At 34.6% G+C, this 17,290-nt stretch overlaps 1 protein-coding gene across 1 annotated transcript; it reads left to right on the top strand.

Annotated features, from left to right (window-relative positions):
• The first annotated feature begins 4,954 nt into the window (after nucleotides 1-4,954).
• LOC136823497 (uncharacterized) lies at nucleotides 4,955-15,304 on the top strand. Its single transcript, XM_067079685.1, has 10 exons — nucleotides 4,955-5,096; nucleotides 5,577-5,910; nucleotides 6,475-6,601; nucleotides 7,293-7,445; nucleotides 7,752-7,942; nucleotides 8,509-8,623; nucleotides 10,123-10,269; nucleotides 12,758-12,932; nucleotides 13,288-13,389; nucleotides 13,968-15,304. Exons 1-10 carry the CDS (start codon nucleotides 5,056-5,058, stop codon nucleotides 14,134-14,136), a joined length of 1,554 nt encoding a protein of 517 aa, XP_066935786.1. The 5' UTR covers nucleotides 4,955-5,055; the 3' UTR covers nucleotides 14,137-15,304.
• The last annotated feature ends 1,986 nt before the right edge of the window (nucleotides 15,305-17,290 follow it).

Raw genomic sequence — 17,290 nt, 5'->3', positions numbered from 1 at the left:
GGATAATTTAATTGATTTAGACACTACATTGAGTGTTGCGCATTTCCGAAATTCAAGCAGAACGACCAGTGGACGTACCTTTTCTTGCGCTGTTGATTGTTTTCTTGAAATATGTTACCTGCTTCTTCCAGAAGTTAAAGATAAAATGTTATTTGAAGAATCAAGTGAATTTTTTAATTTGCTTAAAATAAGTGGGTCAATGGAAATTCCGTTCGAAGATCATAATAACATTAAAAGTAATGCTTTTCGACTGCTGGACGAAGTTAGAGAACCGTTATGGTCAAGAATCATTGGGAATTGTGATACATTTAAGAGAAGAGATTGTAACGCAGAGTTCCAAGAGATTTTTGGAAGTGACATTTTCAAGAAATTGTCAGAAGGAGAGAGACACATTTTTGAAGCGAGCTTTGTAATTCAAGGTATTTGTAATAGTTGTGGTAGTGAAAAAGAATGTAGAAAAACAGGTAACATTGTTAATATCCTTTCAGAAATTATGTATATCCAGAGATTATGATTGATGCAAGGTCATGGCCAAACTGTGTATTGAATTCTCTTATCAATTCAGGTTCAGTGATAAATTGCGATACTTGCTCTGTCAATTACCAGCACAGGTTCAAGCTGTTGATCTTCCAAGTTTCCTCTTGATAGAATTTTCTACTCCATTATGCCTATATAATTACAGATTCTTTGAGCAGATTTTAGTGAAAGAAATTTGTTGATTAGCAAAGAAAAACGAATAAAAAAGGCTTATCTAACATTTCTCCTTAAACAATTAATAAGTTTCAGTTCTTTACAAAATGACACAATAATAAATGTTATCGTCAACTTGAAAAATATAAGCAATCTGATTGGCTATTAGACAAGCGATAAATGCCGTATTTCATATTTTACACGTAAAAATACGAGACCGCGTTCTATATAAGAGGTCTGGTAAGCGAGAGATTAGATTTTTTCATACTCACAAATCTTTTCTTTTCCCTTTCAACACACGCCATGGGTATTTCTTTCCAAAGTCTTTTGATTACAAATCCCAATGCTATTCGACCAATACACTTTCATTTCTAACTAAAAAATTTATTTTCATAAAACTTAACGTCAAAATGCATTAGATACCCTAAAACGTAAGAATTAAACTCTTTGCAAACTAATTTTGGGGAGTGTCTTACCTTGAGGAAATTTTGACATGAACTTATTTTAACGGGCAGCAAAAATCCTGAAAATTTTTAATTTTGCCGAGAATTTATTTTAGCAGAATCACAGCAAAATACTTTCAATTTTAGCGGAAACTAATTTTGAAACTGTCGGAAACTGTTCTATTTTTCCTCATTTTGAGCAATAATGTTGGTGAACTTTAGAGATTATTTAGGCTAAATACCACCAAAATTAATTTTGGCGCATTTTGTCTAAATTAGCTACTCCACCAAAATTTACTACCTCAAAGGTTCTGATTTCACGCGTACTAATTTTCGCGCATAGGCCCGAAAATGCGCGCAATATATAATTTAACCTAAAGTTTTACATATAACTTGCCGGTATGATTGTTATGAAAACTTTTTATATTAAAATCGATTGCGTTGAACATAACAGTTCTACTATTGAATCTTATTAAGCATTCTAACAGATAGTATAACTGCCTCAAATATGGCATAAACTTAAATATTGTAGTGTTGAAATGTTTCAAACCATATTAATTATTATTTATATTATGTAAACAGGGTGGCCATTAGTGTAAGCTATGGCTAGTTTTAAATGAAACAAGGCAACTCAGGTGAGTTAAGGCAAGTTCCAAACATATTTTGCGTGACGCGCACCGCTTCCCATTGTTCCTTAACTTTCATATATAGCTCAAAAGAAGCGTATCAAGGAGAGGATTTCGGAAAGTGCTGGGCCGAAAATTTAAATTAAGCCAATCTCAAGATATCGACCCAAAAACTGATTTTGACGTTATGAAATACATCGAAAAAACACGTCATAAGTAAGATTCAAATGACGTCATTATTGAAAACAGCGATAATTTCAAGTCTATTAATGCAATCAACAGCAAATTTTGACTGGAGATAGACTAACAATTCTAGAATATTTGTTGAGAAATTTTCAAAATTTTTAGATGACGTCATTTACTGTCGGTAAAAACAAAAATACGTCAAATAATGATGACGTCATCAAAAAATTTTTTCATGCATTATTTCAAAATCAACAATCAACGTCTCCAGTCAAAATTTGGTGTTAATTGTAGTAATGGAATCGAAGTTATCGCTGTTTCAAAAAACGGACGTTTTTTTCCACGTATTTCCTAACGTCAAAATCAGTTTTTGGCCGATATCTTGAGATTTGCTTAATTTGAATTTTCAGCCCAGCACTTTTCGAAATCCTCTCCTTGATGAGCTTCTTTTGAGCTATATACGAAAGTTAAGGAACAATGGGAAGCGGTGCGCGTCACGCAAAATATGTTTGGAACTTGCCTTAACTCACCTGAGAAGTCAGTTTCATTGATGAATTGTTCTGACCCAAATTACAGGCCTTTAAAGCATCTCTTAACCTGATTTTTGAGTCATTTTCATTGGTTAAGCCTATTTGAAGACCTTAAGCATGATTATTTAAAATAGACACTGGATGAACAACGCATAAAATGGTCATGACGGCTCGAAACTCTCTTATTTTGAAAATAAAATAATTTTAAATGGTTAAATCAATGATTGCAGGCCAAACAAGGAAAGTCATTTTCATAGACCTTTTCGCCTTTCCATCCGCCATATTGAATTGTATGCAAAAATTATGGTGGCCGAATTGCCGTGGTGAAATTCCCTTAGAAAGTATGCAAAACATATGCACACCCCTGTCTCAGTGCCCCGGTGGCATGATTTCAGTACATGATTTTTTTCAGTACATGGTTTCAGTACATGATTTTTTCCTACGTCACTGCAGTAATCAAATATTTATTGCACTCATTTGTGAATTGAGATATAAATTGAATAAAGACAGCGACAATAAAAAACAGTTCTTGAATTCACAAGCCATTTTTTAGGATGATTACAAATGAGTGCAATAAAAATTTGATTACTGCAGTGACGTAGGAAAAAATCATGTACTGAAACCATGTACTGAAAAAAATCATGTACTGAAATCATGCCACCGGGCCACTGAGACAGGGGTGTAATGAATGAATGAATAAAATATATTTTCCTGCGGAATTCTTCAATGAAAAATGGTGGAGATAAGTGTAATTTATTAATTCAGAAATACCTACCTTAAGAGACTATTTTATCTTTTTGTTGATTTCGTAATGACAACCTGTTTTTGCCTACCGTTGTTTTTCATAAGTTTTCTTTACACTAAGATTCCTTTGCCACTTTTCTAGCGGAAAAAGACCAGGGCTTTGAATAGTTGAAAAATAAGCTTCGGAAAGTTAGACAGTTTTGTATGGGTAAGCACAATATTTTTCGTACCTTTAGAAACAAAGCCTTTCCAATCCCATGCCGGTTAGCCCGGAAAAAATAGTGGAAAGATTTTGGAAAAGTGACAAGAATCTTAGTGCGGAAATGGGAAACTTAAGAAACGACGGTAAGTACTTCCCTCGGGTCGTCTTTCACGACGGCTTCGATGGATATTTAAATCCCAGCAGGCACAAAACGTTGTTTTAACGTCCATCTAACATTATATGGACGTTGTGGACGTTAGATAAACGTTGATAAAACGTTGTATGTCAGCTGGGATAGATCTAAGGTACCCTGAGTATCAGAGGTTAAGTTTTCAAAGAATATATTAACCTCTGAAGACCAATAATAGAAATTTTATCGCGCATGTGTCAATCTAATCACTGTAGAAAAAATCAAAGATGGAAGAGCAAATATTACCATATTAATGTCTAACAGACTGTATCAGTATGCAGTTTACTATTTACGAATTCCCCAGAAATCTCCAAATGTAATCGAAGTGAGTTTTTTTTCGAAAGAAATCTTTTACATGATTCCCAAATGTATAACAGTAGTTACTAATCGAAATAATAGTAGACTTTATGTTATGATTCTCTGTCACTGACTCTTTTTAAAAAGCATTGATGATATTTTTTTGTTGTGTTTTCAACGACGGGAAATAAAAATATCAACTTTGAACTTCATCCAAGATCTTGGATGGTCGTCATGGTTACTCTTGTCTTCGTTGATTGCGCGATGAATAGAATCTCGATTTGTCGGCACAGCGTCAATATATGATTTTGACATGTGCTATTCACGGTAGATCTAAGGAGTAGTGTCTTTAACGAAAATAAAGAAATAGCGAGTCGTCTTTAATAGCGTCTGTAATATTGGGAAGTAGGGGCAGGAGAAAACCCTATTAGCATCAGTTAACTGTATTCAGAGCCCCCCCCCCAAAGTGGTTTGCGTGAATGCACGAATCGGCTTTTTCACTTGTGTGAATGCGTAAAGTTTTGTAAGAAATTGCGTGAATACGTAAATTGGAAAACTTTGCGTGAAAAGAAATTGCGTGATTGGGAAAAACAGTTTTTTTTCTCACCGTTCAAGTATTTTGTGAACGTAATATACTACAGAAATTACACACAAGTTGGTATTAAGAAATTTAAAAATATTTTAGAATTGTGTAATTCTAGAATTCTAGAAGTGTTGAATTGGGAACAAAATTGCATGAATGCTTAAATTTGAAAAAAAATGCTTGCTTGGGCATTCAGTGTAAACATGTTTGCTTTTTCCACAATCTCCATGGTATATAAATACATTTCTTTGATTAAAAATGAAACTTTTCTTTTTTGAATTTGATATTTTGTGGTATAATGATTATTCAATTATTAACTCTGTAACTCCCTTATTTTTAGGGGGGAATACAAAGCTGAAATCTCGTATTATTTAGTGCAAATGATTGGTACCTACCCCCGTCTCATCCGAAACTTATTTTCTCTTAAATCTTCAGATTTTTTCTTTTTTTTTTAGAAATGTTACGCATTATAAAATGTTTACCCATATTCATAAAATATTATAACATTTTTAGAATCAGTTATTTTTATGGATATCGCTAAAAATTATCATTGAGTCTTGAATTGCAATGATTTTTCATTACAGTAAAAATGCAAATGTTTATTATTTGTAAGTATATATTATTTTATAACCTTCTTTGAAACTTCATACCATTCTTCATGACATGTAAATTTGAACGTGGATAATCCAGACCAGCAAAACCCACCGGGTTGTCAAAATCAACTTGTTTTTTCATCTTCACTGCGTTATGAATTTAGTAATATAGCTTCCATAACTCGAACACGCACGATTAATGCAAATTTGTTCGAATTAAGGAAATTTTGTTTTATGGAGAATGTTTTATAAGGCATTGGGACTAAAAAACTTGTTCGAATTAAGGAGATATTTAAGTTGGGGAGGTTCGAGTTAAAGAGACTCTAGTGTATTCAAAGTTTTATACCAATGGGCACCATTTTTGTCAGTCCGGAAGCAAGATCAATACAAAATGTTTAGAAAAATTAAAAAATGCATTCGATTTGTCATCACAAACCTGCAGCCTGTAACCTTTGACCTGTTCTAGAGTTTTTTTGCTTATCTTATCACTTTTAGGTCGTTATTCGTCATCCTTGTCAATTATAATGTCCAATCTCAACAATTGCAGAATAAGTATACAGACAAAAGTTGCTCCACAAAAGACAAATCAAAGAATCGCGTACATAGTCTTATGATTGTCAAAAATATTCATTCAAAACATGGAGAGATCTCAACATTTAACGAATGTGCAAGTTTATGTTATAATGCAGGCTCAAGTACATGCCCTTATTTCGGATATCAACTGGGGAGTAAATCTTGTCTCTTCTTCAAAGAGAATCTTCAAAATGAAACAATATCACGTTTGCTATCAGAGAGCTGGAGATATGGGCGAGTGTTGGCGAATAAAGCGGTAAGCCGAGGTTCCTTCAATTTATCAGTAGAATAAATCTCGTGAAAGCTTTATAAACCCGATTTTCGGGAAAATATATTAAAGAGTTACGTACTCTTCCCTTTTTTCCCCCGATAAAATAAAGTCCCTTGGTGAAAAGACCCGCTCTCATTGAGTTTCACAACTTACTTCTAGCATTTAAAGGTTTTGTTTTAAGTAAGAGTAATATCGTTTACTTACTCATCATCAATTTTAATTCGCTTTTTTACGTTGAATTGACACGGGTGTGGAGCAAGATTGGTCAGAAAGATGAAAAGAAAAACAATTTTTGCTTATATCAGCATAATAGGCAGACACTGTCCTAACATGAAATATGTGTCTGATATGAAACGGGAATAACCCCTTTAAGGTCAAAAATGTGAATAAGCGTACTAATTTATGCTTAGCTTTGTAGTTTATATATATGTGAAGAAATAAGAATTTCTGTCCAACTATATTCACTTAGGAGATTTGGGTGGCAGAGCAGCATATGCATTTCGTCCTTATTAGGACGATTATCTATTTAACATATTTCATTATTTTTAGACGAGAGAGTATTTTCCATGGGACTCTTGTACAGAACCATTTTGTCAGAATACTTGTTTGAAAGCTGTTCAAGAGCTTTGTTCTAGCAGCGGTGAATGGGATGGTGCCAATTGTGACTTATACACAGGTAAAATTTAACTGAACATACCAGCACAACGCGAAAGTGACTAGATTCTAATCGTTATATTTCTGTGTGCTCAAAAGCTCATTTAATATTAATCCAAATATTTTGATCAACCTGCTGCAAGCAAATTTTCTTACCTTTAGAATGCATACGTGCCATGCGCGGGGTATCAGAATCTGCCTTTTGTCCTTTTAGCCCTCAGTGTCTTCTTATTTTATACACGTTTTTTATAAGAGCAAACTATATATGAGCGTATTTGGCTTCGATTGCCAAAATATTAAGAACAAGTTAAGAACATTCTAAGGCTTTATGAAATGTTAAAAAAATAGCCTGGTGGTAGGTGCCAGTGTCTCCAGCGGCAAATTTTTTTTTGGAGGGCGTCGAAACACAAAGAGCACAAAAAGACGCCTCTGAATGCTAATTTCGGCGCTCCCTTTCCTTTTTACCTTATTATTGTTAATTTTCGGAAAGAATAGAGAGATAGACCCGAAAAGTTTCGTGCTATATATGAAATTTATTTTTAATAGGAAGAGCCAAAATCAAAATCCTCTAAAATTGCCTCCCCAGTTTCCCCGAATTTTAGTCGACCCACCACCGCTACTGATATGTTTGTGGACCCAAGTTAGCAACTAAAACTTTATCTTCAATAGTCTTTTCAGGAAAATGTCAATTGTCTTGTTATTCATTTCTTCAGGTATCGTTTCAAGTTGCGAAGAAGTGTTAACAAAAACTTACACCTTGATTACTGGAGAAACCATTAACGCTACACATGGGCCAACGTTTAAATATAATCTCCTATTTCCTAGTGAAACAGCACCTGTCAAGCTGACTTGCCCCTTACCTAAAGGTAGATTCTAGAGTACATGCTGGTGTTTTATCGAGAAACACTTCAAAGAAATAGCTCAGAAAAAAGCTTAACTAAGTATCCAGTAAAGTCTAGGTCGCTCTGGAGGCCTAAAAACAAGTTTTCTGGTAAAACTACAGATCCCAGCCACTTTACGTGACACTTTTAGCTCTTCTCCATTAATCAGGCAACTAAAAGCATATATGTAATTTTTGTTTTTCTAAACTCTAGCAATTAGAATACGCAGGGCAGAAAGTCGGCCGTCTAAAGTAGGCCTAAGTAAAACCCTTGTTACATTTTCATTTCTAGGTGTTCTTACACGAATTGAAGCTGCGAGCTCATACAATTTATGTTTGGAGCCCAGAACGAAAGATTGTTCTGGAGTCGAATGGACTGAACTTAGATATTATTCGAAAGATACTCATTGCCAAGATGCTAGTTCATTGTTTATCTTCAATCCAGATAAAGGAATTTTATGGCATGCATGCTCAGGAAAACAGGTTTTTTTTCATTCAATTGGATTGTTTGGACAGTAAATCTTTATCCCCTTGTGGGAAGAAGTTCTACCACCCGGGGCAGTAAGCCAGGGGTGCTAAAGGCCGGTGCAAATGCATCCAACATTGAATCCAACATTATTGTTGCATGAAATGTTGGGTTCATTTGCTCAAGTCATAAAATTGCAACTTTTTAATAATAAAAATGTGGAAAATCAAGTTGGATGAAGTTTGATCGCCATCAAACATTTTATCCAACTTTTTTACGAGATTGCCGTCACTTTCATTTTGGTTTCGATGTCGGATGCATTTTTTCGAATTTTTCCACGTGACTTTCATCCAACAATTCGATCAACAAAGAACTCAAAATGTTGGATCAAATGTTGGATACAATTGAGCCGGCCTAAGAAGAGACTTTACAGGAACAAAGTTTCGATGGCCAAAAATCTTAAGAACATTTTAAGGCTTAGGATAATAAACAAGAAAATCTTAAGAAGATCTAAAGGCTTCAAAAATTTTGAATGCTCTAATAAAAAAAATACGTTTCGATCTTATTATTTCCTATTGTTTAGGTATGCTATTCATCTATCAAAACATATGAAAGGTTGAGGCTGAGAAATGAAGGCGATTGCAATATAAATCCACGTTACGTTGACAGTGCAAGTGGCTTCTTATTTCGAACTTATTGTAAGTATTCAAAAAGTAAAATTCCCTTGAGTCTGGAATGACCGCGCGAAGTTGCGGCAGATTAATTTTAAATCCGTTTGTTTTGAGTGTGCACAAATTCTTGTTTTACTTGCCTTTCTTCGACCAATGCTTGAATTTTAACCAATTTATCATATACCGTTGAAAGAAAATTTAGATTCTTTGAGGAAAATGATTTGAAAATTTTTTGAAAGATTTCTGTCTCAATAGTGTATTTCCCCCTTAGCCCGTGGTCCACTTTAAAGTTTCCTTATAGACTGGGTGGTACGATTTTAGATGGTGCAATTGAGTGGTCCGGTAGTGTACACTTTTTTTTGTGAGAACTATTTTAAGAAAATTTTTTCTGAGGCCTGAGGCTCGGCTGTTCTTATTTTTTGGCGATTTTGAGCCTCATTGTTCTTATAAAAAAAGTATATTGCAATTCTTAATTTTGAGACTACTTAAGTGGACTATAAAACAGTCTGCCAGGTTTTAGTTGGTTTTGCAAGTTAAAAATAAGATGAAGATTCTTAAGAAAAATATAAGGTAGTAGATGGATAGAAATTCATATAAACTAAAGAACTAAAGAATAAGATATCAGAAATTATTGCCAAATGTAGACACAAACGAAAATTTCAGTTTGATATCTTTGAACCACCTGATGACGTTTGAATATGACGTCAAAAACATTTTTTGAAGACAATATGTTGTATTTTGTTTTCTAACGTATCTCATTTCACTGATGATTGGTGCCTGAGCATCATGAAACTCTGAGTTTGAGTTAGTGTAAACGCAGTATTCTTTTTCATTTGAAAAAACTGACGTCACAATGAATTTTCCTAACGACAGGCAACTTTGTGCAGTGTAGGCCCGTCGTCATGCGAAAAGCACCAATTGCATTACGCAAAAAGCCGTGTACCCTACCCTGAGCATCAGAGGTTAAGTTTTCAAAGAATATATCAACCTCTGAAGACTAATAATAGAAATTTTATCGCACATGTGTCAATCTAATCACTGTAGAAAGAATCAAAGATGAAGAGCAAATATTACCTTATTAATGTCTAGCAGACTGTATCAGTATGCAGTTTACTATTTACAAATTCCCCAGAAACCTCCAAGTGTAATCGAAGTGAGTTTCTTTCAAAAGAAATCTTTTACATGATCCCCAAATGTATAACAGTACTAATTACTAAACTATTAATTATGGAAATATCACTTTTAATTGAATCGAAATAATAGACGGACTTTATGTTATGATTCTCTATCACTGACTCTTTTTAAAAAGCATTGATGATATTTTTTGTTGTGTTTTCAACGACGGGAATAAAAATATCGACTTTGAACTTCATCCAAGATCTTAGATGGTCGTCATGGTTACTTTTGTCTTCGTTAATATATTATTTTGACCTGTGCTTTTCACGGTACGTGTAACCCACTTCGAAAAAGTAAACGGTTAACAATTTATCCAATAGACTAAAGAACTATTTTTTTCTTCTCTTTAGTTAACGGTATACAAAGTGGAAAAAATATCATGCGCTCTTCACACAATAGTCCTCGAAATGATCGTGAAGTGTTTTTGGGTAAAGAAAATGAAAATCATTGGAGCTGGGAATACATGGTCAATACACAGTATTTTTTTACAGGGATGCGTAAGTATATACCGATTCTGTGTGACGTCATTTTCACCCACCATCAGCCATCTATTTAGAAATGGAAGATAAAATATGTCCATGATGATTTAGAAACACCTTACTTAGCTTTGAGGCTTTTAGTGTTCCCATTTGGACCTGCGCATAGTTTCCTATTTTCTTTTTAATTCGTGAGTAAAAATTAGTTGGGAACAGACAGCTTGCTTCAGATTAGTTTTGACGATAGTGACTAACTGAATTATGCCGAATCAGTCTAAATACGTGTATAATTGCGTGTATAATTTTATGAAATAGGAAGATCTTTGAGAGTTAAATCACTTGTTAAAAAAAGTGTGCGAGATGAACTCGTTTGTCAATTTACTCACTCTGATGAAAGTTACCATCAAGGATTAAAAAGTTGATACATAATACAGGAATATGGTTGTTATTTTCCTGTTGATTTCCTTTGTCTCTTCATAATTTTCATGGCAATCTTTTCTATCTCCGTGATTTTATTGTATTGTGATAGACTTCTACCGGGTGTCCCAGAAAAAGTCCCCCTCTTTGAAGTGAATTTTCTCCAGTTCTATCAATTATTAAAGCATCAATCATTTTGCATGGGAAATAAAAAGGATAAACTTGAATTTTGAGGAATTATTTGACAAATTTGGTCTATCTACTACATCAAAAGTTACGATCTAAATGCTAAATCCACTGAAGGATTAATGTAACTTTTTCATGAAAGGATGAATAATAGCTCTAACTATTAATATAATTTTTGGATGAAAAGAAATGGTTGCTTGTTAATTTTTTTCTTTTCAGATAAATATTGTATTTCCCAAAGCAACACAGGAGAAAAATCGTTGAATCTTTTTGTATTTCTCACGCATTTTCTAATCCACTAATACATGGTCGAAGGCATGTATGAGAGAACAAAAGAACGAGGATAGGTGGATCAGGAAATACAAAAGATTTGCTGTGGGAGATGAAATTATTTTTTACAAAAGAAAACATAAATGTGTAACCATCTTTTTTTTCCACAACTTATATGAATAGTTTTGGGCTATTCAGCGTTTTATTATACGTTCTGTTAGTCCTGTTAGCTTAAGCCGCCAGTGGAAAAACACCCTTGAGGGTTGAGATTAGCTGCAAGATTTCTAATTGAAGCATTCAATTGATCAAAAGTCTGGGGTTGCAAAATTTTGGGGTTCCTCCAGCTTCTGCTGTTTCATGTAACCCCACAAAAAGAAATCACATCCAGTGAGATCAGGGGGTCACTCAACATCTCCTCATAGGCTATGTTATGTTATATGTTAACCACTTTGTCACCCCCGGAATTTTACATTGTGTAAGAAATTTCCTTTCAGAACAATCTACTTTACATTCTGTTGAATATTTTAATCATTATTTCTTAGTCGAAGTATATATTTTTGAAATCGTCAAGTTTTAAGCTTTCCAAGATGTAAATGTAACGTTTATACGACCTATTTATAAAAAGTTGAATTGTTTCTTCTTCATTTTTCTTCCTATTCTTTTCAAATTTCACGAAAAAAACTGACAGTAAATTACTAAGCTCCTTCCTACTTTTCCAACGATACCAAATTTTTTAAGATTTCTCAGGTGAGTTAAGGCAAGTTCTAAACATATTTTGCGTCACGCGCACCGCTTTCCGTTGTTCATTAACTTTCATATATAGCTCAAAAGAAACGTATCAGGGAGAGGATTTCGGAAAGTGTTGGGCCGAAAATTTAAATCAAGCCAATCTCAAGATATCGGCCAAAAACTGATTTTGACGTTAGGAAATACGTCGAAAAAACACGTCAAAAAGACAATTTAAATGACGTCATATTCAAAAACAGCGATAACTTCAATTACATTACTACAATTAACACCAAATTTTGACTGGAGACGTTGATTGTTGATTCTGAAATATTGCATGAAAAATTTTTTTGATGACGTCATCATTATTTGACGTATTTTAATTTTTACCGACAGTAAATGACGTCATCTAAAAATTTTGAAAATTTCTCAACAAATATTTTAGAATCATTAATCTAAAGTCCCACTAAGGGTCGGAAAAATCAGAAAATCAAATTTGAGTCACACTAAGGGTCAGAGAAATAAAAAAACTTTTTACCCCCGGAAAGAACGAAATTTAGTCAAAATTGGTCGTAAAATTCACAAATGTTTCCTTTTTTTCCCCCTTTTTAGTCCCGGTAAGGGTTTGGACCCTTATTTAAAGTCGGGTGGCACCCCCCCGTCAGCTCGCAACCCTAGTACAGGGGGTACTCCAAGCCAGGGAGAACTAAGAGCTCGGAGCCTTATAAAAAAACGTGTAACCACTTAAGTTTCAATTACTTTTTGGCTTAACAAACACTTTTCTATTTGTAGTCGTGTTCTGACAAATGCCTTTTCTCAGGACACCCTGTACATAAAGCAAAGCATGTATTTAAGTCTTACCCTAATAAAGACACTGAGAAAAAAAATGCCATTTTTTTACAATTTTCAGAGCGTGGCCCAGTAAAAACCTTATGGTGGGAATCGTATTTTGGACATACCAATGATGAAGATTCGGCAGATTACGTGGGCTATATGGATATGCTTGCTGGTATGCAAGATATCAAGGATTGGTATTCTCTCAAACAAAAAGCTATTTTTGTTGCTCCACAAACAGGCGTTTACAGGTATCCCAGCTGGCACAAAACGTTGTTTCAACGTTCATTTAACGTTATATGGACGTTATGAACATTAGATAAACGTTGGAACAACGTTGTGTGCCAGCTGGGGTTAAAAACTATTCACTTTAACACTATTCATTTTTACACATTAGGTTTTTTTTAGGAGTGGTTAAGAACTAGGGGGCGGCTTCCTGTACTACCCTTACTCTTATCTGTGAGGGGGTGACTAGCCAAGTGCACTTGTCCAGCTCTAAGTTTCAGAAGTTTTATTTGTACCATTAGTAGCGGAATACAAAAAAGATTTACACAAGATTCTTTTTCAATATCTATTGATCCCTTTTTCTCAATATTTTGCTTTTAGCTTCTTTTCATGCCCGGACGATTTTGTTAAATTTTACATTTCAACTGATGCAACTCCTGATAATAAAGAAAATGTTCTGGACGCAAACTTATGTTTCCTTCCGTAAGTTATACATCAAGCGATCTTTGGATGACTTGGATAAAAGTTAGTTAGTTAAAAGTTAGTTGATGATTTAGCAGACTACTCGAATTTTTGATTCAACCTTCTCTTAAATAATTAAATCTTTCAAAATATTTTGAAAAAAAAGATGAAAAAATGTAGAAGAAAAAGAGGAAATAAAAGAAAAATTTCAAATGGCTAAAAATCTTAGAATTTACATTTTCACGAGTTCCGAGTATCTATTCAAGTTGCTCGTACAATTCTTTGCTTAATTGTTACGTCTCAAACTTTTACCCGTTTTCGGCCAGTAGCCTTTTGAAGATAAGATAAAGCCTTAAAATTAGTAAGCTCAAAATTATCTATCTTTCAACGAATTATCACTTTTTGGTCGAGGTGTAATGACGTTCAGAGGTTTAGCTCAAAAAATTCGTTGGCAAGATAATTTAGAGCTTACAAATTTTAGGGCTTTATCTTTTCTTTAAAGTGGGTAAAACTTTAGGCTGTAGCATTTAAACAAAGAATTTTAAAAAGCTTAAAAAATAGCCAATCTTTATTCAAATTCTACCATATCTACTTTTTAGTGATCATCGCACCTCCACACCAGTCACGCTTCAAGCCAATAACAAATATTACGTCGAAGTACTTTTCGTAGAAGGAATTGGGAGTGACTTTTTTTATATTGGTATGACTTTGCCAGATTTGACAGAAGTTGAAGTGATCACATCAAAATATTTGGAGCCTTACGAATAATTGACAATTATAGACAATTATCGTATCCGTAAAATGTGAAATGGCTTCCTGAGCGGATAATTCACCGACTGGACTTTTTTCCGACCTATTGGTCATTTCCGAAACAGTCGTTTCCCCGACAGACATAACCCCACCAGACATGACATTTCCTCGATTGTTTCACCATGTAAAAACCAATAATCCTTAAAAATGCAAAATCGATAGACTTAGATTTTAATTCCGGGAAAAGTCGGGTAAAATTCTGGTCGGGTAGTTGTTCATTCAGAGAAGCGTCTAGTCGGGGGTACCCAGCTGACACACGACATTGTTTCAACGTTCATCTAACGTTATATGGACGTTATGAACGTTAGATAGACATTGAAAACAATGTTATGTGCCAGCTGGGTAATGACAGTCTGCGAAACGTCTTTCAATTATCGGTCGGAAAAGGTCCGTCTTAGAAAAATTCGTCAGGGAAAAGTCTGGTAACCTAAGAGTTAGCGTATGGAGAAAAAAGGTTACAATAAATTGTTTTACACAATCGCGTAGTAAGAATCGGATAATTTAACCCACATGGATATGACAAATTCGAAAGACGTTGAAATTATCACATCAAAATATTGGGAGCCTTACAAATGAGTTGTAACAAATTCAAAAAGCGTTTGAATGTCCCTAACATTTGAAGCTATACAAATGATTGAAAACATTAGATTTTTTAACGGCAGCGAACTCTTCCAAGTTGTGTTAAAGCCATAACATTGGTCACCACTACACTACTTATATAGAATAACTATGCTTATACACTGAATGCACACCTGGAGAGCTACCCACAGCAGTGAACAACCAAACAGAGTGGAATAGATGAGTAAAGATTCTCTGAACTCCGATTTCATTGAAGATTGCCATCCTGGATGCCATGAAACTTTAAGTATGAAATTAACTTGAATCGTTTTCTTTACTCAAACTAGAATAAAACATCTTATGCACGCACAACATGGTGGAGGCTCTATCAGAGTGTTTGGTAAAAACTGATCGGAGATTCTCCAGCCGGCACACAACGTTATTTCAACGTTCATTTAACGTTATATGGACGTTGTGAACGTTAGATAAACGTTGAATCAACGTTGTGTGTCAGCTGATTTAATGTCATATATACATTTTCCTGAGTGTCAGAATATTTGTAAAGAACGTTAACTTTATTATGTATGCGATTTATGACTTTTAATTTAGAAATTTTTTATACCAGCTCGGAGTAGGGGCAGACACGGTTCCCCGGAGGGGGTGGGTACTAGGTTTGCAAGGTGGAGATTATGTCAAAAATCGACCCTTAGCCCATTCTGCCTAGGCTAAGTACCCCCGACCCCCGGGATATAGTCAGATATACTTAAAAGTTGGCTAGTTTTTGCTCCAATCAGCTTAACAAAAAATTCTTAAACTTTTTTTTCTATAAATGCCACAGTGGTCAGCGACCCCTTGTTGAAACGAGTAAAGAAAAAGCTTTCCAAACAACCAAGTTTGATAGGGGGTTTGAAAGTTTGAAAATTTTCCTAAAGTGCCTAGATGTAGATCTGGAAAGGGAGCCAAAATTATATCGTATATCAACATCATCCCCTTTAAAAGGTATTTTTTTTTAATTTTGAAAATTTGGATTTCATGCCAATAACACGTAACGGTTCCGTTTCGATCCGAAAAGAAATGAAGTCATTCTATTGGCTAGAAGTGATGTAAAACGTAAAACGTAAAATTGTACCAATAAAATGGCTTCATTTTGTTTCGGAGCGAAACGGAACCGTAGTGTGTGAATGTGGTCTTGATATTATATTTCCATTTGTTTTTGGGAATAAAAGAGATACCAGTTTTTCTTTGAAATGTACAGCAATTTAATTTAGCTTTAACTTTGCATTATCTCAAATGAAAGAATTCTCTTTGAGAAGCTCAAATTTGATGAAACATAGCCATACACAATATACTTTTCAACCTTTAAAGCACGAGGGGTGTGGGTTAGAATTTACCAGGAAAGAATGACGTCGTTCTGAAGACGTCACTGACCTTTATCCCTGGACCAAGCTTCTCAATCCCAGCCAAGCAAAATCTTTGATCGGAGTTTTTTGAAAATTGGTACCCTAATGGCGGCACTACTCGATAGCGGTGTAAATGCATCGAGAGTGCTAGGTCTAGTTTTCCTCAAATTCTACTGATGATGTAGCGGCGTTAGACGTTAATTTTTAACACTGCAATGGCTTCTCCTCGGGTACCAATTCCAAAAAAACTCCAATCAAAGATGGCAGATATTGCTTGGTCCAGGGTTATATAAAGGTCAGTGGAAGACGTTCCATTGACATGGTTACAGATAAAGAATCTTGACGTCATTTCCTAGTATACTCGTAAGCAAATTTCTCAAAAGCCGGTGTGACAAAAAAAATTAACTCCCCTAAATAATGACTCCCCAGTCATAATAAACTAGTAAATAGTGACTCCCCACCTCAAAATAAACTAGTAAATGAAGACTCCCTAGAGTTGCTATTTCCTAGGAAATCTTGACCCCCTTTGGTTTAAAATGACTCCTCTCTATTATCTATGACAAAATTATTTAAAAATTCATTTGGCTATCCAGGGCTGACTCTACAGACCCCCGTAAGAGAAATACTCCATCTGAGGGAAGCATTTCCTTCAAGAATTTTTAGATTTGGCTCAAAATTTGTATACTGTATACTTCCCTCTTTGTAAGATCATGTTACAAAATACTGGCGAGAAACCGAATGAGGAACAAACGTTTAAGCTTCGTGTCTACCGACAATTACGTGAAAAATCTGTTCTGCGGAATACCATACATTCTGAAAATTCTTAAAGTCCCTTGAAAAATGAAAGAATTTCGGCAAAAGGTGGGTGTCAACGACGAAAATCAGCTCTGCAAAAAATTCTTATTTCATAGCCTTGAACGAGAAAAGTAACGAATTAGCAAATTAAAGCAATTCTCAAGAGGTTTAAAATCTGAAAAACAGGGGACAATAGAAATCAACGAGAGAATGCGCTTGTCACAGTGATCTTTTAGAAGAAATATTTACAGTAATCCCAATGTGATGAAAGTTAGATACAGTACGTCCATAAAAAATTAGTCCTCCGTCTTTGAAGTGGTATAGCTTTTCGAATTTTTGGCCAATTTTGAAAATTCTTC

Source organism: Clytia hemisphaerica, unplaced genomic scaffold (genome assembly GCF_902728285.1).
Source record: "Clytia hemisphaerica strain Z4C2 unplaced genomic scaffold, Clytia hemisphaerica genome assembly, whole genome shotgun sequence".
Taxonomy (NCBI): domain Eukaryota; kingdom Metazoa; phylum Cnidaria; class Hydrozoa; order Leptothecata; family Clytiidae; genus Clytia; species Clytia hemisphaerica.
Note: the sequence above shows the minus strand (reverse complement) of the source record. Positions and strands in the feature narration are given on the sequence as shown.